General features: G+C 46.8%; 1 protein-coding gene across 1 annotated transcript in view; it reads right to left on the bottom strand.

Moving 5' to 3' along the window:
- Positions 1–27341, bottom strand: part of RNF17 (ring finger protein 17) — a 191098-nt gene that overhangs the window by 68983 nt on the left and 94774 nt on the right. Inside the window, exons 18-21 of the mRNA XM_068266942.1 lie at positions 17941–18131; positions 15496–15634; positions 5388–5547; positions 133–248 (exon numbers count right to left, since the gene is read on the bottom strand). Coding sequence (XP_068123043.1) covers positions 133–248; positions 5388–5547; positions 15496–15634; positions 17941–18131 — 606 coding nt within the window. The remainder of the gene's footprint in view (positions 1–132; positions 249–5387; positions 5548–15495; positions 15635–17940; positions 18132–27341) is intronic.

The raw sequence follows: 27341 nt of genomic DNA on the forward strand, positions 1-27341 counted from the left end.
GGACCTAGAGGGGGTACAGGGACAGAGATGGCACAGTGTTTTGACTTATGGACAGGTTCAGAACAAACCTATAGTCCCCCTCTCATTCGTTCACAAGGGACTACCTGTATTTTTACTGCGGAAGATATTCACCTTGCGTGGTAACAGCAGGAACTCAGGTTTCAATTGTCTTATTTTTGTCACATCAACAGTATCAACATTTCCAAAGTCTACATAATTGATGTCAACTTTTTCAGGACAGGGTAAACCTAGAGACAAGAGACAAAAAAAAAAAAAAAAGAAAGATTACTGTCTACTAACAAGTGTCTCGTGTCGGTTTTGAAACACCTGACAGAAAAGCTGAATGATGTCTGCAGGCACAGAACGCTGGCAGTGATGGGAGCGCTATGGCGCAGTTGCACGGCCGGGCAGGCACAGTACGCCCCCATTCCCGGAGTTAACGGAGCATCTAGCGGACGATCCAGGCGGCGATGGACCACTTAGCCTGCAGGTGGCTGAAGGAAGCCCTAGGTATGTTTTTTTTATCGGTCTCTGTTTTCTTTAGCAATACACTTTTCTCAATACACTTGCTTGGAATGTGTATTTCCACCACAAGAAGCGAGAGCTAGAGAGCCTCGCTTATGATTTCAATTGATGCCAACAACAACCGCAGGCGAATACTTTTTTTCTAGCTTTGTGGTGCGATGCAATCGACCAATCGCACCGCAACTAAAACTATGGTTGCTGGTGTGAAATCTGCCTTAACCACTTAAAGGAAACCAGAGATGAACGCTTTGGCACGAAATAAACATATCCCCCGATTTTGCAAATGCTATACCTGGTATTTTCACCACTCTGGTGTGCCTTTTTTGTGTTTTTTTACTAAAACTCCATGTAAAACACAGTTCATCAGAAAAGCATATTATGTAGTGGGCTTTGTGCAAAATGAAATCACCATTTCTAAAAACCTCTTATGGCTAACAAATATAGGTTGAAAAAAAAACAAAACAAAAAAAAACACCACGTTTTTCAATATACCCTTACTCCTCCCATCTCATCCCAGCTCTCTGTGATTCTGTGAATATACGTAACAGCAAAAAGCAGAGCCAGAAGGGGGCAGGCTTGGGCTTGAAAAGACATCAGAGAAGACAGACTCAGCTATAATGATTCCTGAGCAAAGCCAGACTGAGTGCTCAGTCGGGGATTTTATCAGGGCTGTTTAGAAGCAGGCTGAGCAGTGAAGGATGAAACAGAGAGCAGGGTAGGTGTTTTCTCTAATGTTCCCACTCATATATATGTTGAAATGCATGAGGGTGCTTCGTCTCTGGTTCACTTTAAGGACCACAGGCTTAAAGGACAACTGAAGCGAAAATAAACTACTGAAAAACAATTGTATCAATTTTCCTTCTCCTAAAAATGACTTTTTAAGATATTCCACAGTTTAATTTTATGTTTAAATCTACTTTTTAAGTTGTAATTGTTTTATTGTTTTTGCTCAATGACACATTCATTTAAGTATGCCAGAGCTAAAATCTATGAACTATTGACTCTTTATCTCTTTCCTGCTCTCAGAAGCCATTTTCTGCTAGGAAAAAGTGTTTTATAGTTATAATTTCTTATCGGTGAGGGTCACACTGTAGTCACTAATGCTTCATACACACTTGAGATAAAAGTCTTTGGAAAATGCAAGATCACAGACCAATTTTACCCCCTTCCATGTAGTATGAGAGCCATACTCTGCACAGTTTATTCTATGGAGCTGCACTCCCCATCAGGTAAAATCTTTGCAAGATGCTGCACACAAAGATGCCCGTACACACTCAAAAGAGTATTATCTGCAAAATATCTGTTCCTGCAAAAAATCCATTCCTGCAAAATGCATTCATAGTCTATGAGATTTGCAGATCCTCATACACACTTGGTTTAACAGACTTCATCTGCATATCTGGCAATCATCTGCAGATCTGAAAATCCATCCTGGTGGATCTGATCTGCAGATGATCTGCAGATAATTGTCTGTTAAACCAAGTGTGTATGAGGATCTGCAGATCTCATAGACTATGAATGCATTTTGCAGGAATGGATCTTTTGCAGGAACAGATCTTTTGCAGATAATGATCTTTTGAGTGTGTACGGGAATCTTTGTGTGCAGCATCTTGCAAAGATTTTATCTGATGGGGAGTGCAGCTCAATAGAATAGACTGTGTAGAGTATGGCTCTCATACTACATGGAAGGGGGTAAAATTGGTCTGATATCTTTTATTTATCTTTCAAGTGTGTACACACCATTACTGTCTAAGTCAGGACTGAGTCAGACACTTACATACCTGATATTTTACTCTTTCAGGCAGAGAAAGAAGAAAAAAGGAACACAGCATAGTTACTTGTGTGCTAGGCACTGTACATACCCATGTCTATCTCATGTCACACGTCACTTCAGGTATTCTTTAAACCCCCCTAGTGACCAGGCTATTTTTTTTTACAAATTAGGCCACTGCAGCTTTAAAGCTAATGGGAACTCATATTAAATAAAAAAGTCAGATACTCACCTAAGGAGAGGGAGGCTCTGGGTCCCATAGAGCATTCCCTCTTTTCTCCCGGTCCCCGCTGTTGCGCTGGCTCCATGGTAGCGGTATTCGACCGTTTCAGTCAAATACCGCAGTTCCCCCGCCGAAGGGAGGCTTCGGAAATGCGGGCCGCACTACACTGCGCACACGCGAGCGCCCTCTATGACGCACTCGCGCATGCGCAGTATGGAGCCGCCTGTCTTCAGGAGGACTCGGCTCCCGAAGTCCCCGCGGCGGCGGATGCGAAAGGGGAAGCTAGCGCTGCACTGAGGGCACCGGGAGAGGAGAGGGAAGGCTCATTAGGACCCCCCGAGCCTTCCCTCTCCTTAGGTGAGTATCTGACTTTTTTTTTTTTTTATTTAAACATGGGTACACATTAGCTTTAAAGAGACTGAAGTCTCCTAAAAATGAGGTTTTTACTTTAAAAACATCTTTAACATAATTGCCCCTCCTAAAACGCCGCTGAGAACTCCATAAATCACCCCTAACTCCCTGGGGCACATCGCGGATCTCCTTCCGCATAGAGGCACAGCTTTTGGCTGCAGCTCTGCCTCTACACGCGTCCATCAGTGCGGATCGCCGCCTCTCCCTGAACCCTCTTGTCTTCCTTAAAGTGATCCTTAAGCCAACTGAAAAAAATTAGATTTACTCACCTGGGGCTTCCCTCAGCCCCCAGCAGCCGATCGGTGCCCTCGCAGCTCCGCTCTGATGTCCCAGGACCCGCCGGCGAGCACTTCCGGTTTGGCCGTCACCGGCCGACAGGCATGGGAACGCGAGTGATTGTTCGCGTTCCCAGCCTGTATATCGCCCCCTATGCTGCTATTGCAGCCTCCTGGCCGCAATAGCAGCATAGGGGGCGATATACAGGCTGGGAACGCGAACAATCACTCGCGTTCCCATGCCTGTCGGCCGGTGACGGCCAAACCGGAAGTGCTCGCCGGCGGGTCCTGGGACATCGGAGCGGAGCTGCGAGGGCACCGATCGGCTGCTGGGGACTGAGGGAAGCCCCAGGTGAGTAAATCTCATTTTTTTCAGTTGGCTTAAGGATCACTTTAACTGAGAGGGGCGGGGGAGAGGCGGAAATCATCGCTGATTGACGAGCATGGAGGCAGAGCTACAGCCCAAAGCTCTGCCTCTTTAGGGCAGCAAAATCCACGACCAAGAAAGTCGTGGATTTTGCAGGGGGAGTTAGGGGTGATTTATGGAGTTTTCAGCTGCGGGGATGCAGCGTTTTAGGAGGGCAATTATGTTAAAGAGGTTTTTAAAGTAAAAACCTCTTTTGTAGGAGACTTCAGAGTATCTTTACGAGCTCGCTGCAGGGCCGTACAATCTAGCACACAAGTGATCCCCCTCCTTTTCTGCCCACCAACAGAGCTTTCTGTTAGTGGGGTCTGATTGCTGCAGGGATGTTTAATTTTTTTATGTTTTATTTTTCAATAAATGTTACTTTTTTTTTTTAATTAATTTTTCTTATCCCCGCCCTCCCTCCCTCCTCCTGCCAGCCTATGACAGCGGATCACTCTTCCTGTGGCTTGGAGGGGGGGGGGGGGGGGGTTTATGGGGGGACGACACAGCCATGTCACACGGCTGTCCCCAGTACAGCGCTGCCATAGATCGCAGCGCTGTACCATATAAATAGACGTTTAACAGTCTACTAGCAGCGATCGCCGCTAGGCAGCTGAGCGGGGATGTGCGCGCATCAACGTGCACAATCCCCTGCAATCTCCACCCCCAGGACTTCACGCCAATTGGCGTTGAGTGGTCCAGGGGCTGCCGCCATTTCCACGCCAATTGGCGTGGTGCAGTCGTAAAGTAGTTAAGTGAAAACAAAATGTATCTACTTTTACCAAAGCCTTAAAGAGACACTGAAGCGAGAATAAATCTCGCTTTAGTGCTTATATTCAGCAGGGGCATGCGTGCCCCTGCTAAAACGCCGCTATCCCACGGCTGAACGTGGGTCCCTTCACCCCCGACCCCCCCCCCCTGCAAAATCAACGACCAACATGGTCGTAGATTTTGCTGCTCTTCAGGCAGGGCTAACGGCTGCAGCCCTGCCTCTCAGCGCCGTCTACCAGCGGCGCATCGCCGCCTCTCCCCCGCCCCTCTCACTGAAGGAAGACTGAGAGGGGCGGGGGAGAGGCGGAGATGCGCGCTGACAGACGCGCATGAGGCAGGGCTGCGGCCATTAGCCCTGCCTGAATGCGGAAGTGATCCCCCGCTGCACGGAGGGGATTTAGGAGGTAAGGGACCCCCGTTTAGCGGCGGTTTAGCAGGGGCACACGTGCCCCTGATGAATATAAGCACTGAAGCGAGATTTATTCTCGCTTCAGTGTCTCTTTAAAGAACAGGGTTATTGCAGAAGAGATGGCAGCTCTATGTCACATGGGCAGCTTAGTTACTAGCTACAATGACCAGTTTATGCAATTGGAGTCTAGCATTCTGCATCTGACTTAGGAATGGCAGCTCCAGTCACATAAAAAGGCTGAAAGACTTTAGTGGCAGTGCAATAGCATTAGCAAGGTACATTGGACTACAAAATCATCCGACTTCAACTCAGACTCCTCAGGTTTAGGAAACCACAGACTTCAGGTACCCAAAACTGCTTTGACTCCAACACTGACTCCACAGACTTGACAGCGACACCTACTACGAGTATAATGTGGTGATTAGCCGCAGCAGCAAGGGAGCGTCCAACATAAGTTACTGTGACAAAGTAACTGGTTTGACATGAGCCAAAGCCGTACGCGATGGGTTATTTTATAGCATTTATTTGCAAAGAAATGGATTTGACAGCTTTAATGAGAAAAAAAGGAAAGACTTCTGAAATGAAAAGATTCTTACCAACAACTTCTGCTCTGTACCAGATTTCATCGTCTGCTGTGTACCTGGCAATGCAGGCCTGACCCTTTACCGGACACTGAATCTGCCAGGCGTCTGCTTCTTCACTGTCGTATACATCCTGGATCTTGTTCACCATCTTTATGAATTCTGTTTCACCATGCTGTATTATACAAATAATGCACACGGTGAGGAGGAATTCTGAGACACCTATCAAAGGCTATTAAAAACAAAAACGACTGGGGTGAATAGAGGCATATAGAAAGGTCCAATGAAATTGCTCCCTGGTAATTAGAAATTTCTCATGCAGTGTTCTCCTCAGGCTCCTTTAGCTGGGTGCTCCACCCGGCTAGTTTTGGTGAGCACCTGGCAGTCATCGGCTCACCTCCTCCTATGCTGTGAGCAGAGATGCGCACAGAAGCACTGGCCCTGTATTCTCTCATCTTGCCCCACCCGGCTACTATTTCATGCTACCCAGTTGGAAAAAAATTTCGGAGAAGAACACCGTCCTATAAAATCTTCCTTACAGAAAACGTCTTTTCACAAAGCCAGCTGCATTAGGGAGTGGTCCTCAAAGCAAGGGGCAGTGACTCCACAGTCCTACTCATCAATACTTTTATAATCAGTTTCAATAATAAATGTTATAATGATTGCCTGTACAGGCCCAGCGAGGCTTTCATGCTGTTTCTGACTCCCCCAGATACCCAGGCCCGATCCGGTTTCCCTGCCAGTCAAGTTTGCAGCCTGTCCCTCTCCTGCCAGCCAATCAGCCTGGGTACCCTGTCCTGCTGACCGCCCAGTCTGCAAACTGGCTCTATCCTACCACACAGTCAGTTCTGCTTCTCTGTCCAGCCTTCAACTTGTTCCTTTCTGGTCATCCACACAATCCTGTTGGCAATACAGGTGATTTGTTAGCATTGGTTTTAGAATAAATAATTTAATTGGTTCAACAAAGACCATTTTGAACATTACTGTATTTCCCAATACAGAACATTACCCTGTCCGCATCATTTACCTGGGTCCGTTTCTACACTGTGGGGTTCGATCTCATTCTGTCCCTAATGGGGTTATCCAGGGGGTTTCAATCTGGTGGCCCCTTGCAGAGAAGCAGCCCTGTGCGCTCCCATCTTCGGTAGCACTTTGCGGTTGCCCAGTTCAGAGAGAATTAAACTGTGCAAGCCCAGAGCCTCCCGTCAACCATGAGAGGTTTGCGGCACACATGCAAAATATCCCAACCCAGCCATGGGTCGAGATCTTACAGAGGACAAAGCAGAGGCCTGGTTCAGAGTGAAACTGCGCTGAGGGGCCTAACAGACTTCTACGGGCTGAGAGAAGCCCCTTTCATTTTTTAGATTGACGGACGTATACTTTAAAACGGAACTGTAAATTTGTTTAAACCAAACAGATTCACTTACCTGGGGCCTCCCCAAGCCCCCAGCAGTCGTCCTGTGCCCTCGCCGGTCCTGCCCGAGCTTCGCGCAGGCGCAGTTGCCGTCGACTTGTAAGTCAGTGGTAATGAAAGTAGCTCGTGCGGGAGAACGGAGACTCGGGCAGAACCGGCGAGGGCACAGGACGACTGCTGGGGGTTTGGGGAAGCCCCAGGTAAGTGAAACTGTTTGGTTTGATCGAATTTACAGTTCCGCTTTAAGTGTGACTGACTGGAAAATAGGCCAGTACTTGATAAATCTATTATTTAAAAAGTTTCCAAAGTAAATAAGAGAGATCAAAGTGCTTCACAACTCAGTGATGCAGAAATCACTGAAATGGAGGTTTCCACAAACAATCACTTGTGTCAGTGAGTACAACTAAACAGTTTAAAGTATACTTAAAAAGGAGTGTGAAGCAAGAAATGGGGAAGAAAAAAATAAATAAATAAAAACACCCAAGGAGAGGGAAGACTCCTATAGAGCCTTCCCGTTCCTCCTACGGTTCCATTGTTCCATCGCTGGCTCTCCAATTAGTAGGTCTGATCAAAGATATGCAAATTATTTCGAGTTGATGCAAATTAAATGTATGCAGTTTGAAAATGGACCAAACAATTTAAACCTGGGTTTAACCTCCTTGGCGGTAACCCCGTGTGTGACACGGGGTAAGCCGCCGGAGGGTGCCGCTCAGGCCCTGCTGGGCCGATTTACATAATTTTCTTTTTGCTACAAGCAGCTAGCACTTTGCTAGCTGCGTGTGCATAACGATCACCGTCGCTACCCGCGGATTCGCCGCGCCGCCCCTCCCCCCCGACCCCTTTCGCTGCCTGGCCAATCAGTGCCAGGCAGCGCTGAGGGGTGGATCGGAACACCCACTGACGTCATGGCGACGGGGAAGCCCATACAGGAAATCCCGTTCAGAACGGGATTCCCTGCAGGGTAAAAGCGCCGGCGGCGATCGGAGGGATAGCGAAGGGAGGGGGGAAGCATGTAGCTAGCGCTAGGCTAGCTACATGCTTTATAAAAAAAAAAAGTGCTGTGCTGCCCCCTGGCGGATTTATTGTACCGCCAGGGAGGTTAAATTGATTGACCAGTTGCATGGCTCTTCTGCTGATCCTGTGTCTATTAATACTTTTAGCCACAGCCCCTCAACAAGCATGCAGATCGGGTGCTCTGACTGAAGTCACACTGGATTAGCTGCATGCTTGTTTCAGGTGTGTGATTCAGCCACTACTGGAGCCAAAGAGATCAGCAGGACAGCCAGGCAACTGGTATTGTTTAAGGAAACATCCATATCCCTCTCAGTTAAGGTTCCCTTCAAGTGTGACTTTAAACCACTTTCTGCGAAATGGACATTTATATTTGTGCACCTTTAGTGCAAATAGGGCATTTATAAAAGTCCAACTATGAATTCTTCAGCCCATGGCAATAACTGGTTAACGGATAGCTTAGTCCTATTTAAAATATAAAAATTACGCTGTGTGTGTGTGTGCGCGCGCACGCACATAGGCTTACCGCAACACCCGTGGCCCGGCGTCTGCCTCTGATCGCCCGCTATTGCTTCCGCTTTCCAGATCCTGGTCGAAGCGGTCGGTGACCTGTAGTCTGGACATATTGTGCTGAGCATGCACAGTATGTCCTCTTGGGCGGCTTGTTACTGCGCTAGCCAGGGACCTAGTGTGCTGTACGCACGCACGCCCGATGATTTATTCGGCGCGCACAAGCCACGGGAAGTGCAGTAAGCCTATGCACCCCCCCCCCCCCCCCCACACACACACACAGAGGGCGTCATTTTTAGATTTTAACTAGGACTAAAATACTTAGATCAATCACTGCGCATACTTTACCCTGTAAAATCATAAAAAGCACATAGTGCCCAGTACTGCTAAAATCAAGCTATGGTTAAAGAGGAACTCCAGCCTAAACAAATATGCTGTCATTAACCTTTTCGGGACCACGTGCATTAGATTCTACTCCGCACTTTTGGCTGTTCTAGCCTGATGCGGCGTAGAATCTACGCCGGCCCGCAATTTCCGCTCCCGACGCAATCGTGCGCACCTGGGGGGGGAGATTAAGCTGTCATATGACAGCCGACATCTCCCCCGAGTGATCAGCAGCCATCGCGTATGGCTGCAGATCACGTGATCACTACGATCGCCGTTGGATCGTAGTGATCAGTTTGACAGCTGCGGCAGCAGGGGGGGAAAGAAGAGGATCCACTCACCTCCCTGCCGTTCCCGCTACGATCGGCACCCCCCTCCGCTATGGCCGGCATCTCCGCTCCGTCTGACGTCAGCGCAGGGTCTCGGGCTTGATGACGTCATCAAGCCGCGACCCAGAACTGATCGTCAGACAGAACGGAGATGCCGGCCGGAGAAGAGGGTCCCGTGCGGCTCATCGCTGGAGCCTGGAAGGTAAGTGAAGGCTGCTGGCAGAAGGGGGGGGGGGGCACAGGCCACCATGGGGGGACAATTTCAGGCAGCCACAGATGGGATCCGGCAGCCTGACCCCCCCAAACGCACGCACCCCCTTCCCGCGCAAAATGCCTGGTCCTTAAGGGGGGGGGGGGGGGGGGGGTAGGTGGCCGGTCCCAAAAAGGTTAAGTTACATTAGTTATAATAATGGCAGTATTTGTATGGTTATGTTAATTAAAATAGATAGGTAATATAATCTCTTACCCACACTGTTTTAAAAGAACAGGCAAATGTTTGATTTCATGATAGCAGACATCTATTTGGTTGAAAGGAGGTGACAGGGAGAATGAGACACAGTTCCAACTGTCCTGTGTCCTGAGCACCTCTCCCAGTTGCTAGTCAACGTGAACAACAACATAGGAAATCCCATCATGCTCTGCACAGCATCAGGGAAAAAAAGCCCGGGCTTTTTTTCTTTGATGGGTGGAGCTTAGGTAAAAATGCAGCTAAAAATGATGCTTTGGTAAGAAAAACAAAGTTCTGATGCTGTGAAAAACTGTTAAAGAAACACCAAGCCTTTTCAGTTCTGCGGAGTAGATTTTTAGTACGGAGGTTCACTCCTTTACCAGCCAAGGGGAAGTAGACAAATGTCCAGCATAGATCCATTTAATAGATAAAAGACACCTCGCAGGCTTACAGTTTGTAGGTTACGGCTCCACCGCGGACAAACAGAGCCACTCGCTGCCACTGTATCTACCTGCTTCCGGGTGACGTCACTGCGCTCCTCCAACTCCGCCCTACGCGTTTCGGCACACTCCGTGACTCATTCAGGAGCCCCTGAATGAGTCACTGAGTGTGACGAAACGCGTAGGGTGGAGTCGGAGGAGCGCGGAGTACTGGGCACTATGTGCTTTTTATGATTTTACAGGGTAAAGAAGTATGCGCAGTGATTGATCTAAGTATTCTGATAGAGGTGGAGTGAACCTTATGTAACTGCGATCCCCTGAATTTGTGAGTCTGTTATCCCATTGGAGCGCAGTATTTCCTGGAAAATTTAATTAGGACTAAAATGTATTCTTTAAAAAGGGTGAAGAAAAATACTGATGCCTGTTACCTTTTAACCACTTCCCGACCGCCTAACGCACAGAGGCGGCCGGGAAGTGGAGCCCTGAAGGACCGGCTCACCCACAGAGGCGGCGGTCCTTCTAAGGGCATGGGCGGAGCGATCGCGTCATCCGTGACGCGATCCTCCGCCCGGGATCGTTACTCGGGCATTTTGTCTCCGCTCGCCGGCCACTTAGCAGAGCCGGCGAGCGGAGGAATCCGCCTAATTGCCCACTCAGGGAGTATAAGGCACTTTGTTAGGTAAACAAAGTGCCTTATACGCGCCTCCTCCTCGCCTCGTGGTCTCAATGTTGCAGAGACCACTAGCGAGGAGGAAGCACATTGTAAGTAGCCAGCACACGTGTTTTTTTTGCCCACAGAGTCCCTGATCTCCCACCCCAGGCCTCATACCCCCCCTGATCACCCCAGCAGACCCCTGCCCAGCACCCCTGCAAAACCCCCACCCCCCCCACCTGCCACTAACTAGCGACGCTGCCCTTTAGTTTAGGTCCCTAACTGCCTCCTAATCACCCCTGATCCCCCCCCCCTACCTTTAGATCACCCCCAGACCCCATCCCAGACTACCCCCCTGTATACTGTATACATCTGTATACAGCTACCTTATCCCCTGATCCCCCTCTGATCACCTGTCTATCACCTGTCCATCACCCCTCAGCACCCCCACCCATCAGAGCAGACCCTAACTGCCCCGCGGGGGTAACCGATCACCTGCCCAGGCCCTCGATTGCCCTCATACCCCCCTTCTGATTACATCCCCTGCTCTTTGTTTACATCTGTCCTCCCCAGCGATCACTAACTGATCTGCGATCAGTAACCCCCTGTGTCTGCCTCTCATCAGATCAGGACTCAGTCTGCCCCGTGCAGGCTCCTGATCAACCCCCCACCCCCTCAGACCCCCCCCCTAATCACCGTCCAAGTGCATTGTATTTGACTGTGCTGCGCTTGTATTCGATTGTGCTGCGCTTGTATTCGATTGTGCTGTAATTGTATTTGATTGTCCCGTGATCGGCTTCGATTGCCCCGTGATTGTTTGATTGCCTGAGACCCCACTTCCCACCACCCCACCCCCCACCACACCCAACCCCCCCCCCCCCCCCCCCCCCACCACCTTCCGAGTGCATCAGATTTGCTTGTGCTGTGATTGGAGTCAATTGTGCTGTAATTGTATTTGATTGTCCCGTGATCGACTTCGATTGCCCCGTGATTGTTTGATTGCCTGAGACCCCACTTCCCGCCACACCCAATCCCACCCTCCCCCCATCACCTTCCGAGTGCATCAGATTTGCTTGTGCTGTGATTGGAGTCGATTGTGCTGTAATTGTATTTGATTGTCCCGTGATCGACTTCGATTTCCCCGTGATTGATTGCCTGAGACCCCACTTCCCACCACACCCAACCCCACCCTCCCCCCCACCACACCCAACCCCCCCCTCCCCCCCCACCACCTTCCGAGTGCATCAGATTTGCTTGTGCTGTAATTGGGGTCGATTGTGCTGTAATTGTATTTGATTGTCCCGTGATCGACTTCGATTGCCCCGTGATTGTTTGATTGCCTGAGACCCCACTTCCCGCCACACCCAATCCCACCCTCCCCCCATCACCTTCCGAGTGCATCAGATTTGCTTGTCCTGTGATTGGAGTCGATTGTGCTGTAATTGTATTTGATTGTCCTGTGATCGACTTCGATTGCCCCGTGATTGTTTGATTGCCTGAGACCCCACTTCCCACCACACCCAATCCCACCCTCCCCCCATCACCTTCCGAGTGCATCAGATTTGATTATGCTGTGATTGGATTCGATTGTGCTGTAATTGTATTTGATTGTCCCGTGATTGTTTGATTGCCTCTGAGACCCCACTTCCCACCAACCCCAATACCTCTCAAATACTCCCTTTTTGCTAGGTAGGTGCTCTTTTTTTCTGGGTAGTCTCGGATGAAAACCCCATAAATTTAGTAATCCACAATGGCAAGAAGGGGGCTTTCCGATGACGAGGTATACAGGTACATGGACCAGTCGGATGAGTTCTTTTGGGAAGAATCATCCGTCGAATCTTCCGGGTCCGAATTTGAACCTGTAGAAAGCAGTGGTTCCTTGACCGAAAGTGATGACGAGGCTATGGTCCCGGCTAGAGCCAGGCGTACCAGACCCCAAGTCGTTAGACCGCAGGTGGCGCAGGATCCGCCTCAAGGGCAGCAGGGTGGTGCTAGCGCTGATGATCGTTTTCTTGGTGAGGCAGGCACCAGCAGCGCAGCATCTCCTGGACTTAGTGCCAGTGCTTCCGTAGACCCTGGCGAAGTGGTGAGCGTCAGCATGGAAGTTGAAACTGGTACGGTGGCAAGTGCAGTAGTACCCCCATCGCAGCCACCAAGAAGAAGACGGGCCCGTAGTACCCATAGACTCCCAGAGGTGCTGGCACAACCAGATTGGCAATCCCCTGATTCCGCCGCACCCGTAGTGCCCCCTTTCACCGCCCAGTCTGGAGTCCAGGTGGCGACAGCTCATCTAGGAACAGCCCTAGACTTTTTGCAGCTGTTCATCACCCAGGTTCTCCTGGACTTAATTGTGGTTGAGACCAACCGTAAAGCCACACAATTCATCACCGAGCACCCGGAGAGCATGTATGCCCAGCCTTTCGGGTGGAAACCAGTCCAAGTTTCCGACATTAAAATCTTTTTGGCCCTTATCCTTCACTTGGGACTAATGAAACAGAATGTACTGCGGTCGTATTGGTCTACGAACCCAGTAAATCATGTTCCCTTGTACCCTACTGCCATGTCCAGGACACGATTTGAGTCCATCCTGCGCTTCCTGCACTTCAACGACGACAAAACCTGTCATGAAAAGGGCCACCCTGCTTATGACCGGCTCCACAAAATTCGGCCCCTCATAGACCACCTGTCATCAACATTTGCAGATGCTTATATCCCTGAACAGAACATCTGCGTAGACGAGTCCCTCTTACGCTTTACCGGGCGCCTTGGCATCAAACAGTACATCCCAAGCAAGCGCGCCCAGTATGGGGTGAAACTGTATAAGCTCTGTGAAAGGGCCACAGGCTATAGATGTCGTTTTAGGGTCTATGAGGGAAAAGACTCAAAATTGGAGCCGGTCGGATGCCCTGACTACCTGGGGAGCAGTGGAAAGGTTGTGTGGGACTTGGTGTCACCCTTGTTCCAGAAGGGGTACCATCTTTTTGTGGACAATTATTACACAAGTGTGGCCCTCTTTCAGCACTTAAAGTTAGAAGGAATCCGATGCTGTGGCACTGCGCGGCCTAGTCGCCAGGCTCGTTACCACCAGACTTGAACGGGGGCAGAGGGCCGCCTTGCGTACTGAAGACCTGCTCGCGGTGAAATGGAGGGACAAGAGGGACGTTTACTTTCTGTCCACCATTCACACAGACACGACAGTCCAAATTCAACGGGCAACTAAGGTCATTGAAAAGCCCCTTGTCGTCCACGAATATAATGTCAACATGGGAGGGGTGGACTTCAATGACCAGAGGTTAGCGCCCTATTTAATTTCCCGGAAAACAAGACGCTGGTATAAGAAAGTGTCTTTTTATCTGATTCAATTGGCAGTTTACAACAGCTTTGTTCTCTACAGTAAGGCTGGGAGAACTGGATCTTTCCTTCAATTTCAGGAACAGATCGTTCTGGACATCCTGTATCCAGGATTTTCATAGAAGATTTTATTTTTTGTCACAAGTTAGTGGAAAATGACACTTTGTGAAAAAAACAATAAAAATCAATTTTCCGCTAACTTGTGACAAAAAATAAAATCTTCTATGAACTCACCATACTCCTAACGGAATACTTTGGGGTGTCTTCTTTCTAAAATGGGGTCATTTGTGGGGTTCCTATACTGCCCTGGCATTTTAGGGGCCCTAAACCGTGAGGAGTAGTCTGGAAATCAAATTCCGCAAAATGACCTGTGAAATCCTAAAGGTACTCATTGGACTTTGGGCCCTTTAGCGCAGTTAGGGTGCAAAAAAGTGCCACACATGTGGTATCGCCGTACTCGGGAGAAGTAGTACAATGTGTTTTAGGGTGTATTTTTACACATACCCATGCTGGGTGGGAGAAATAACTCTGTAAATGGACAATTATGTGTAAAAAAAATTAAAAAATTGTCATTTACAGAGATATTTCTCCCACCCAGCATGGGTATGTGTAAAAATACACCCCAAAACACATTATACTACTTCTCCTGAGTACGGCAATACCACATGTGTGGCACTTTTTTGCAGCCTAACTGCGCTAAGGGGTCCAAAGTCCAATGAGCACCTTTAGGCTTTACAGGGGTGCTTACAATTTAGCACCCCCCAAAATGTCAGGACAGTAAACACACCCCACAAATGACCCCATTTTGGAAGGTAGACCCTTCAAGGTATTCAGAGAGGGGCATGGTGAGTCTGTGGCAGATTTCATTTTTTTTTGGTGCAAGTTAGAAGAAATGGAAACTTTTTTTTTTCCTCACAAAGTGTCATTTTCCGCTTACTTGTGACAAAAAATAATATCTTCTATGAACTCACTATGCCTCTCAGTGAATACTTTGGGATGTCTTCTTTCCAAAATGGGGTCATTTGGGGGGTATTTATACTATCCTGGAATTCTAGCCCCTCATGAAACATGACAGGGGGTCAAAAAAGTCATAGATGCTTGAAAATGGGAAAATTCACTTTTTGCACCATAGTTTGTAAACGCCATAACTTTTACCCAAACCAATAAATATACACTGAATGGGTTTTTTTTAATCAAAAACATGTTTGTCCACATTTTTCGCGCTGCATGTATACAGAAATTTTACTTTATTTGAAAACTGTCAGCACAAAGTTAAAAAAATCATTTTTTTGCCAAAATTCATGTCTTTTTTGCTGAATATAATAAAAAGTAAAAATCGCAGGAGCAATCAAATAGCACCAAAAGAAAGCTTTATTAGTGACAAGAAAAGGAGCCAAAATTCATTTTGGTGGTAGGTTGTATGAGCGAGCAATAAACCGTGAAAGCTGCAGTGGTCTGAATGGAAAAAAAGTGGCCGGTCCTTAAGGGGTAGAAAGCCCTAGGTCCTCAAGTGGTTAATTAGTATGGCATGCACAATGATTTAAATTTTGGACCCAATCACGCAAAATAAAATGACATACATACCAGATGGATGTAGAAATCTGATGGGTCGTTCGTATGACAAACAATGACAATGGTTTCTGTTAACTTCGGTGGTAATATTGGATCCCGGTATTGACCGGTAGCAGCCAGTGCATGTGACATCGGAACATTGGAAGGAAACCTTGGGGTGAAAAAAAAAAAAAGGTTGCATAAAGAAATGAAGGACTGTAGAACCTGCTGTATTTACCTTACCAGACTAAAATGCACATAGATTTAGAGGACAAAAAACAAAAAAAAATATATATACTGGACCATGGTGCATTTCCATGGTCCAGTGTGTTGTGGAGCTTCTCCCCACCAGTGGCGTAGCAATAGGGTTTGCAGAGGTCTCAACCGCACCGGGGCCCTTGGGCCAGAGGCGCCCTCTCTCACCGAGGACTGGAAGCCCAGGGGGGAGGGGGTAACCAGGTTGCAGCGAATATTCACAGTTACCAGAAAGTAGAGCCCATATTACAAACACTAGAGGACAATCCAATATGATGGAAGACACAGAGACTGCTGCTCCAGATACAGGGACTTTGATGGCCATGAGCTCCCGGTAAAGTGATGGCTATTTCAGAACCTTTACTTTTTGCTGCTACACTGACTGAAATATTGAGTCGTCCAACACTGTCACATGGGGTAATCATGCTTAATTATAAAAGGATGCCCCAGTGGCCCATTCAGGCCAGTTTTGCACCTGGCCATTGCATTTGCAGTGCGATGCCCCACCCTCCTCACAGAGCACAAACCATCATTAATATGATCCTGTGGCAGGATTAGCCTACTGGCCCATTAGTATAGCACCGCCCCCACGCCTCTTGACATACACTATGCTGGGCCGATTCCCAGGTTTCATTGTTGCATTTGCGATGTTCCGCACACAGTGGCCACCAACATATTTAAAATCTCTGCGTCGCCCATTGACATTACTTCCACCGCCACTGTATTGCTGAAGTCCAATGGAATGCGCCATTGAGTGTGCGGCAGCTCAGTAGCCGATCGGGCACTTCCAATGCAAGAAGTGTGCTGGGCCCCATTGCCTTGCATTGTCGTTGCGTTACCCTGCAGTAAAAACACAGTGCACACTTGCCAGGCAAATGTAAAAGGGGCCTCACAGGTACAAAGTGTATGTAAAAAGGTAAAGATAAAAACAAACTAAAATTATTCTGTCATTTTGCTTTGGGCAAGAGATCAATATAATTACTGTCTTTTTTGGGGAGTGGGGGAAAAAGTCACTGCATCTTATAGTACAAATGCAGGGAGTTTCTAACTAGTGAACTCCTGCCAATATGAACCTCCACCCAGCCGCCCCACCGCAATGTCGGGGACTCCCTGTACTGTGCCCATGCAGAGGAGGACACAGGGGGACAAATGGAGGACAAAAAAAGCCATAGAGGACGACACATGGGGACACAGGAGGACAGACGACGACACAGGGAGACACAAGAGGTACAAGGGGGCATAATCCACAAGATGCCCCTTCACCAGGGATGCACCAGGTTAAGTGTATATTTTTTCTCCCCGGGATTTGTCATCTAAACTTAGGGCCCGTTCAGACTGCAAAACGCGGACGGCCACGCATGCAGAACGCAACGCGTACGAACGCACGCCATCCGCGTTCGTATGCGTTGCGTGGCTGATCCCATCACTGAAAAGTGAATCTGACAGCCGCGCGTTTTTGTAAAATCTGCGTGCAGCATGCGTTCCTGGACCGCACAGGTCCGGAACGCATGCTGTGTGAACATCAGACATTGCACTCTATGCAATGTCTGATGTTGTGCGTGTCGGCCACCTGCACGCGTCCAAAACGCGGCTGGAAACGCGTGCAGTGTGAACGGGCCCTTAAAGAGACACTGAAGCGAAAAAAAATATATGATATAACGAATTGGTTGTGTACTATGAATAATTACTAGAAGATTAGCAGCAAATAAAATATCCTCATATTTTTATTTTCAGGTATATAGTGTTTTTTCTAACATTGCATCATTCTATAATATGTGCAGATTACACAACACTCAGCATTCAAAATAATTCTTTCAGAGCAGTCTGTGAACTAATGAGCTCTCCTCTGGCAGATAAAAAGAAAACTGTTCACTTACAATTGAGATAATAAAAAAGTCAGAAGACAGCCCTCTCCATGACTTTGAAAGTCGTAGAGCTTAATGGCTTTTTTGCATAGAGATAACAACTGGAGTTTCTTAACTCTTCCTGTACTGGAAACAATTACACTGATGTATCTGATCTTAATGTTTTATTTCTTAGCTGTGCTACACATACAAATCATAATATCATAATTTTTTTTCCGCTTCATTGTCTCTTTAAGTGCATCTTATGGTCAGTCCGAAAAGTATGGTATTTTTTCTCCAAGCATGCCAAAGAGATCACCTGTAATGAAAAGTAGTTTCAAAAAAGCCCATATCCATGCAAGAAAGGCCAGATACTCACTTTGCCAGATCCAAGAAGACTAGGGCTTCTCGAAGGGACAGAGGCATGTCGCTGTTAATTTTGCTATTAGCAGCTTTCTTCAAGTCCACTATCAGTTTACCGTCCTCTTCCCCACGCACTAACATTAGTACGAATTTGTTATTTATCATGCTGTGGATCTGATCATTTGCTTCCTTTGGCCACAATCCATCCTGAAAGAATTTGTTTTCAAACAATTAACAATACAAACGCCCTGTTATAGGAAAGTCATGGAAATGATATCAAGGAAATGGTACAAAAAAATAGGTAGTTTCAACTGGACACCCAGATGTATTCTAGAAGATGTTTCCTCACCAGTAAAAATGAGTTCTGTGGTCCAGGAAGAAAAACACAAATGCTATCAACTCAAATTTCAACAGCAACTGGTCTGAGTGTATTAAGTGATACAGATGCTAATCCTGCATTCAAAACTTTTTTTGCTGTTATGGTTTGGAGTTATCACATACTTTAGAAGCACTGGACCTAGTGCCAAACAGTTGAATGCTGGGAGTTCTTTTTATCTATAATATATTCCTCCTCTTCCATTTATTTCCCTATCTAGCTGATCACTTGTGTTTACAAGCAAGGCTGAGGAGACTCTGGGAGGGGGGCAGCTAATGAATACACAATGAGCAAGAGAAAGGAGGGGGGAAAACAAGAGTCAGGAAGGATATGATGTCAGCATTAGCTTGGCAAGATGGCCCCTGCCTAGAATAGGATTTTCTGCTTTTCCTTTGTAAAATTCACAGGAATCATTACGTGGATAGCACAATACATCTGTTATGTAAGTAGAAGTATTATTTATCTACTTATATATGTTTTTTTTATTTCTAGGTTAGCATGGGTGTTGCTTGCTCTTTAAAGGACAACTGTAGGGAGGCTGCTATGTTTTTTTTTTTTCTTTGTGCAATACCAGTTGTCTGGCTGTCCTGCTGATCCTCTGTCTCTAATACTTTTAGCCATAGACCCTGAACAAACATGCAGCAGATCAGGTGTTTCAGACAATGTCGGAACTGACAAGATTAGCTGCATGCTTATTTCTGGTGTTATTCAGACACTTCTGCATCTAAATAGATCAGCAGGGCCACCAGGCAACTGGTTTTGCTTAAAGGGAAGGTTCAAGGAAAATAAAAAAAATGAGTTTCACTTACCTGGGGCTTCTGCCAGCCCCATGCAGCCATCCTGTGCCCTCGTAGTCACTCACTGCTGCTCCAGTCCCCCGCTGGCAGCTTGCCGACCTCGGAGGTCGGCAGGACGCATTGCGTAAATTTTTATACATTCCCGCTAGGGCAGGAACATTAACACATACATTTTTACGCATTACTGGTTCAATGCGTAAATTTTTACGCATTGAACCAGTAATGCGTAAAACGTATGTGTTAATGTTCCTGCCCTAGCAGGAATGCGTAAAATTGTACGCAGTGCGTCCCGGCGACCTCCTAGGTTGGCAAGCTGCCAGCGGGGGACTGGAGCAGCAGTGAGTGACTACGAGGGCACAGGATGGCTGCATGGGGCTGGCAGAAGCCCCAGGTAAGTGAAACTCATTTTTTTTATTTTCCTTGAACCTTCCCTTTAAAGAAGAACTTCAGCCTAAATAAACATACTGTCATTAAGTTACATTAGTTATGTTAATTAAAATAGATAGGTAATATAATCTCTTAAGGTAGCCATACACTGGTCAATTTGCCATCAGATTCGACCAACAGGTAGATCCCTCTCTGATCGAATCTGATCAGAGAGGAATCGTATGGCTGCCTTTACTGCAAACAGATTGTGAATCGATTTCAGCCTGAAACCATTCGCAATCTGTGGTGGTGCTGCCGCCGCTTCCCCTTAGCTAAAAATGCAGCTAAAAATAATGCTTTGGTAAGAAAAACAAAGTTCTGATGCTGTGAAACTGTTAAAGAAACACCAAACCTTTTCAGGGCTGCTGAGTAGATTTTTAGTCCAGAGGTTCACTTTAAAGGGGAATAAATATGGCAGCCTCTATATACCTGTATGATTTCTTAACCATTTTTCATGGAATATGAATAATAACACAAAAGCTTTTCTTTTACTCAGGGTTAGTGGTTGGCTGAAGCCATTTATTGTCAAACTGTATTTACTCTTTTTAAATCATAATCACTTCACAAACTACCCAAATGATCAAAAGTTTACATACCCCAATTCTAAAGTGTACCAGAGCTGTCATGTAAAAAAAAAAAAAAAATTTGATACTGAACCACGGCTTCCCCTAGCAGCACATGCACGTCTGAGACCCTCGCGGTCCTCTGGAGGTCTGCAGTTCAGCTGCGATCAACCCCGGTAACTGCACATGCAAAGAAGACTGCGACTGATCCAGTTACAGGGGCTGCCTTGTATTATACCATTACTTACTATCCTTAAAGAGAATCTGTATTGTTAAAATCGCACAAAAGTAAACATACCAGTGCGTTAGGAGACATCTCCTATTCCCCTCTGTCACAATTTCGCCGCTCCTCGCCGCATTAAAAGTGGTGAAAAACAGTTTTAAAATGTTTGTTTATAAACAAACAAAATGGCCACCAAAACAGGAAGTAGGTTGATGTACAGTATGTCCACACATAGAAAATACATTCATACACAAGCAGGCTGTATACACCCTTCCTTTTGAATCTCAAGAGATCATTTGTGTGTTTCTTTCCCATTGCAGCTATCTTCCACTGAAGTGTCAGGCTGTTTCTTCCTGCAGAGTGCAGACAGCTCTACCTGTCTGTAATTCCTCAGTATGGGCTGGTGCACACCAAAACCCGCTAGCAGATCCGCAAAATGCTAGCAGATTTTTAAACGCTTTTTTTTATTTTTATGAGGCGTTTTGCTAGCGTTTTGCGGATTGCTGCTGCGGTTTTCAGTATAGTAGATTTCATATATTGTTACAGTAAAGCTGTTACTGAACAGCTTCTGTAACAAAAACGCCTGCAAAACCGCTCTGAAGTGCCGTTTTTCAGAGCGGTTTGCGTTTTTCCTATACTTAACATTGAGGCAGAAACGCATCCGAAATCCAAAAAATGCCTCACCCAGGCATTTTTCGTTTCTGCAAAACGCCGCAGCGGATCTGAAAACGCCCAAAAAGCCGCTCGGTGTGCACCAGCCCTATGTGAAAGCCCAGCCAGCTCAGAGGAGGATTTATCCAGCTTGTAAAAGATAATAGAGCAGAGAGAAGCTGCACTAATCTAAATAATACACAGGCAGTGTGCAGAGAGGGGACTGGAGGGGGGAGATGCATCACAGAACCACAACACTGAAGAACTTGGCAGCCTTCCAGACACAGGCTGACAAGTCTGACAAGAGAGAAATAAGTTGATTTATTACAGAGATGGTGATAGTAGAACGTGCTGCAGTAAGCCAGAGCACATTAGAATAGCTTTTGGAACTTGTAGGATGATAAAAAAACAGGATGCAATTTTTGTTACGGAGTCTCTTCAAAGGAGTCATCAGGGAAATTGTAATAAAATAAGTGCTACTTACCAGGGGCTTCCTCCAGCCCCAAGCTCCCAGCATGTCCCTCGCCGCGGCTCTCCCCGCAGCCGTTCGCCGCAGCTCCGTCGGCCTGTACTGCGCGAGCGGCGATGTCACTCACGCCATGTGGGCTGGTGCGGACTGTGCAGACACAGAAATACTGCCAGGGACATGCTGGGAGCTTGGGGCTGGAGGCAGCCCCCGGTAAGTAGCACTTATTTGATTACAATTTCCCTGATGACAAACCACTTAAGGACCAGGGGATTTGGCGCAAATCTGTGCTGCGTGGGCTCTCCAGCCCACAGCACAGATCAGGAATCAGCCAGGGCGATCAGATTTCCCCCCCTTTTTCCCCACTAGGGGGATGTCCTGCTGGAGGGGTCTGATCGCCGCCAGCTACTTGTGCCTTGTGGGGGGGCTCTTCAAAGGCCCCCTCCGCAGAGATTCCCAGCCTCCCTGTCCTTCCCTCCCTCTCCCGCAGGCTATGGGCGGCGCAAGACAGAGATCCGTCCTGTGCCGCCTCTAATAGGCTTCAGCCTATCAGAATTGCGCTCTCCTTAATGGCGCCGCTGCAGCAGCCGTATGATGTAAACAGCGGGGATTTCTTCCCCGCGTTTACATTTCGCCTGCGAAATGTAACCCTCCGTGAACTGACATGGAAAGGCCGCTCAAACGAGTGGCCGTTTCCATGTAAAACCACTTAACACCTAGGTCCGCCGATCGGCTGACCATGGTCGATAAGTGGTTAAACTTCATGGGCTTGATTCACTAACCGGCGCTAAGTGTTAGCGCCGGAGTGAAAAGCCTCTTAGTGCCCCATAAGTAGCTCTGCACGCGCACCAACGGTCGCGCAGAGCTATTTTGCGCATAGCCCAGCTCAGTGCGCACACAGTGCGGCTGGTCGGTATTCGTCGTCGCACCCGCTGCCCCTTAAACGTCGCACCTGGTGCACCGAAAACAGCGCATTGATGCGCTGCTTTAGCGGGCACCCGATGCGACGTTTAAGGGGCAGCGGGTGCGACGTTATCGCACCGCGCACTAATACCGGCCACCCGCGCTGCTCGCGCACTGAGAGTGATGTGTGGGCGCAAACTACTTAGTGCTGTGGTTTGCGCCCACTAAGTGATAGGGCTAACTAACTGGCTAAGCGCCGGTTAGTGAATCAAGCCCCATATGTGTAAACTATCTCCATTTCCCTTTCAACACATTTTCCCATTAGAAATGAAGTAAACTTTCCTCGCGGAATTTATGGTGGTGAGCCATCCAACAGTCATAAGTGCAAGTCTCCTCCTATTACTGCATACATCAGCATCAGGGTGGGCTGGCCTCCAGGAGACTATGAAGGAAAGCCATGAACAGCCATGCCTAGAGGGCACCTTGTGGGACACTGATTAGAAAACACTTGAGTTCCCCACTTGGAAGGATTCACTGGAACTCTTCAATACAGGAGGTGGCAAGACTATTGGGCTGCTCACCACCATATATTGTGCGGAGAACAATAACGGATTACACTTGTGACATTAGCGACGATTGGTAAGACTAACTAGTATTTTCTCTTGCTGAAACTACGGTGCCGTTTCTGCTCACCATTATAAACGGACTCTCCCCTCTCATTTCATCCTTAATGCATATGCGTTTTTACATTTACATATATGCAAATCAATAAGAGGACAACAGGAAGTGGAAATACAGCAAAGATATTTAATTTTTAAGTAATAACGCACTAAAAAAAAACCCGCATGTAAACCGCAACGCATAAGCGTTACCATAAACTTTCATTATGTGCGTTTTGGCAGCCAGCCTGCATATTATGCAACACTCAAAAATAGTGAGAGCAAACTGTGGCGAGTGCACTATATGCATATGCCAATAGCCACAAACCATAGGTGGTGCAACATCTGGAACAAATTCATGAGATCATACATTATGCAGTAGAAAAAAAGCTTTCCAGGAGCAGCTCAACCAATAAAAAACAACTTTTAATCATCTTCATCTAAAAAATGACAGTGGAATAGCAAACGGCATTAAAATGACAATAAAGATGTATCTTAATGGTACTTATCAGGACACTGCAGCAACACAGAGGTGCGGAGGTGAGGTCGACGGCCGTTTCGCCCCTAGATCAGGGCTTTCTCGAGACCGATCCTGATGGGCACTGGGTTTCCCAACAAACTTGACAAGGCTTGATTTATTTACCTCTCGGGGATCCAGCACAGGTACAGTAGCAGCTCTTTGTTCGGACTAGGCGAGCCCGATCGTGTCCGCTCAACTGCGCCGGCGCAACAGGACTCACGTCTGCGCAGTAGAGCTCATTGATGCAGTTTCTGCCATTTCCGCCTTAGTGCGCCTGCGCAGGATTGCGGTAGGTAAATATTTACCTCGCCGCACTTCGGGGGACCTTGGCACTTGAACAGAGGGATGGAGGACGACAGGGAAGCCTCGTTAGGATCCAGAGGCTTCCCCTCCCGAGGTAAGTATCCCCCCCCACCAGGTGGATTTTTTACATTACAGATTCTCTTTAATTATACAATATCATTCTTACATCGCTAAGGGATACATCATAATTTGTATTCTCTTATGCCGGTATCAGTAAGTGGGCGTGGCCATTTAATTCCTGGATGATGCAGAAGTATGCAACATTTTTATGCAAATATATGCAGCTTGAAACTGGCAAATCAAAATAAGTCAAGGTTGCATTCAGTTAGTCCATTTTCAACCTGCATTTATTTACATACATCTGCATCAACAATTGTTTGCATCTCACTGACAATCCCCATCAAGTAGTAAACACACCAACTAAGTAAATTAAAATGCCGAAACCTTCCCACTCTCCAGAGAATTTTTACTTACTCATCTATTTCATGGGACAGCAAGAAGATCAATTACTTAAAGAGAAACTCCAACCAAGAATTGAACTTTATCCCAATCAGTAGCTGATACCCCCTTTTACATGAGAAATATATTGCTTTTCACAAACAGACCATCAGGGGGCGCTGTATGACTGATTTTGTGTTGAAACCCCTCCCACAAGAAGCTCTGAGGACCGCGGTACTTTTGGCAGTTTGTTACAATGTAACAAGGTTCACAGACAGGAAATAGCTGTTTACAGCTGTCTCTAACAGCCAAAACAGCAGCTAAATAACCTTCCCACAGTAAAAATGTCACCACGTAATAAATGTCAGAATGTAAATCGGGGAGAGGAAAGATTTTACAATGAGCAAACACTGACTAAATCATTTATACATAATTATAGTAAAAATGAAGCACTTTTTTTATTGCCTTATTTTCACTGGAGTTCCTCTTTAACCCTCCTGGCGGTTTAAAAAAATATCCGCCAGGGGGCAGCAAAATAGTGTTTTTTAAAAAAAAATTTTTCATGTAGCGCAGGGATGTCAAACTGGTCCTACGAGGGCCGAGGTCCTCACACATTTTTGACACAGCTCAACTGAATTGATGGGACTGAATCAGGAAAGGTGTGGTCCATCAGGTAGAACACATTCCTCTCTTTCTCAGTCCATCCTAAACACTAGCATGGATCTGGCCCTCCAGGCCTGGAGTTCGACACCTGTGATGTAGCGAGACATAGTCTCGCTACATGATAGCCGCTGCTCGGCTGCATCCCCCCAGCCCCTCCGATCGCCGCCGGCGATCGGAGAGGGCTTCCCCGATGACGTCACCGACGTCGTGACGTCAAAGGGGACTCCCATCCACCCCACAGCGCTGCCTGGCACTGATTGGCCAGGCAGCGCACGGGGTCGGGGGGGGGGGGGGGGGGGCAGCCGCGGCGCAAGGAATAGCGGCGGATCGGCGCCGATCGGATGCTACACGCAGCTAGCAAATTGCTAGCTGCGTGTAGCAAAAAAAAAAAAAATTATGCAAATCGGCCCAGCGGGGCCTGAGCGGTGCCTCCCGGCGGCATAGCCCGTGCTTACCTCCAGGGAGGTTAAAGTGAACCTCCAGACTAAAAATCTACTCAGCTACACTGAAAAGGCTTGGTGTTTTACAGCATCAGAACTTTATTTTTCTTACCCAAGCCTCATTTTTAGCTGCACAGAAGCCAAGCTCTACCTCATCAAAGAAACCTGCCAGGGCATCTTTCCCCTGATTCTGTGCAAAGCATGATGGGATTTCGGAAGATGTTCTCGTTGCCTAGCGCGCGCAGCTGGGAAGGGTGATCAGGACCCAGGACAGTTGGAACTGTGTCTTATGCTCCCTATTACCTCGTTTCAACCAAAAAGATGGCTGCCCCCATGAAATCACAAACATTTGCCTGTTCTTTTTTAAACAGGGTGGGTAAGAGATTAGATTACCGATCCATCTTATAATAATTAATAATAATTGCAGCATTTGTATAGCGCCTTTCTCCTGTCGGACTCAATGCGCTTGCGAGGCAGTAGCAGTGTTAAGGAGACTTGCCCAAGAAACTCCTTACTGAAATAGATGCTTGCTTACTGAACAGGCAGAGCCGAGATTTGAACCCAGGTCTCCTGTGTCAGAGGCAGAGCCTTTAACCATTACACTATCCAGCCATTTTAATTAACATAACTAATGTAACAACCATTTCTGCCGCCCGAACGTGATGTTCACGTCCAGGCAGCTGCTGCTGTGCGCGCACGCGCATGCACGTGGTGCCCCCCCCCGTTAGCCCAGCAATCAATGAATGGGAATATAATTCCCATTCATCGATCTAAGTGCCTGCTAGAAAGTCTTTTCAGAAACCGCCGTCTTTCTTGAAGAAAAAAAAAAAAAAAAAGTTCCCCATCCTAGTACATCCTGGAAGCAAGATCTCGCTTCCAGGACAAAACAAAAAAAAAAAAATAATAATAAAAAAGATGCTCACTGTGGCCATCTTGTGGCCAAATAGTAATACTACATCTACATACACTTTTTAATGAAATGAACCAATATTGTTACATTTCAGATTAACTGTTTACCTCCCACACCAAAAAATAAAAAAAAAATACAAAATAAAAAAACAAAAAACAAAAACAAAACAAAGTTACCCAAGGGTCTGAACTTTTTATATACGCATGTGAAGAGAGTATATTTCGAACATTTTGTTAATTATAAGCTTGTAAATAGTGATGGACGCAAATCTGAAAAAATGCACCTTTATTTCCAAATAAAATATTGGCGCCACACATTGTGATAGGGACACAATTTAACCACTTCACCACTGAGGGGTTTTACCCCTTTGAGCACCAGTAAATTTTCACCTTTCAGCGCTCCTTCCATTCATTCGTTTATAACTTTAGAATTACTTATCACAATGAAATGAACTATATCTTGTTCTTTTTGCCACCAATTAGGCTTTCTTTAGGTGGGACATTATGCCAAGAATTATTTTATTCTAAATGTGTTTTAATGGCAAAATAGGAAAAAAATGTGGGGAAAAAATTATTTTTCAATTTTCGGCCTTTATAGTTTTTAAATAATGCATGCTACTGTAATTAAAACCCATGAAACCCTAAGCTAGCTAACGGGTAGATTTATTTTAGGTAACCCTCCAGGACAGGTAAACTACGAGATTTGGCCCCTCCCAGGAAACAGGAAACATCCACTTGGTCTCTCTATAAGTTTAGACCCACCGCAGGTGCCCGGCAGTATGTATTCAAGAAACCCTGAACATGGTCTACACACCAGACTACCTTAATTATACATTGTAATTTATCATATCTACACATAATATATACAGTATTACCTATACATAAATATATATACATATACATATACTGTACAAAAGGGTGGGTTCGCAACCTGTCCTGGAGGGTTACCTAAAATAAATCTACCCGTTAGCTAGCTTAGGGTTTTTCCAGTAACCTTCCAGGACAGGTAAACTACGAGATGATGAGCGAGAAATAATTATCACCAACCTTAGGGCGGGCTGACTGCCTGCAAGATCTTTC

Source organism: Hyperolius riggenbachi, chromosome 2, assembly GCF_040937935.1.
Source record: "Hyperolius riggenbachi isolate aHypRig1 chromosome 2, aHypRig1.pri, whole genome shotgun sequence".
Taxonomy (NCBI): Eukaryota; Metazoa; Chordata; class Amphibia; order Anura; family Hyperoliidae; genus Hyperolius; species Hyperolius riggenbachi.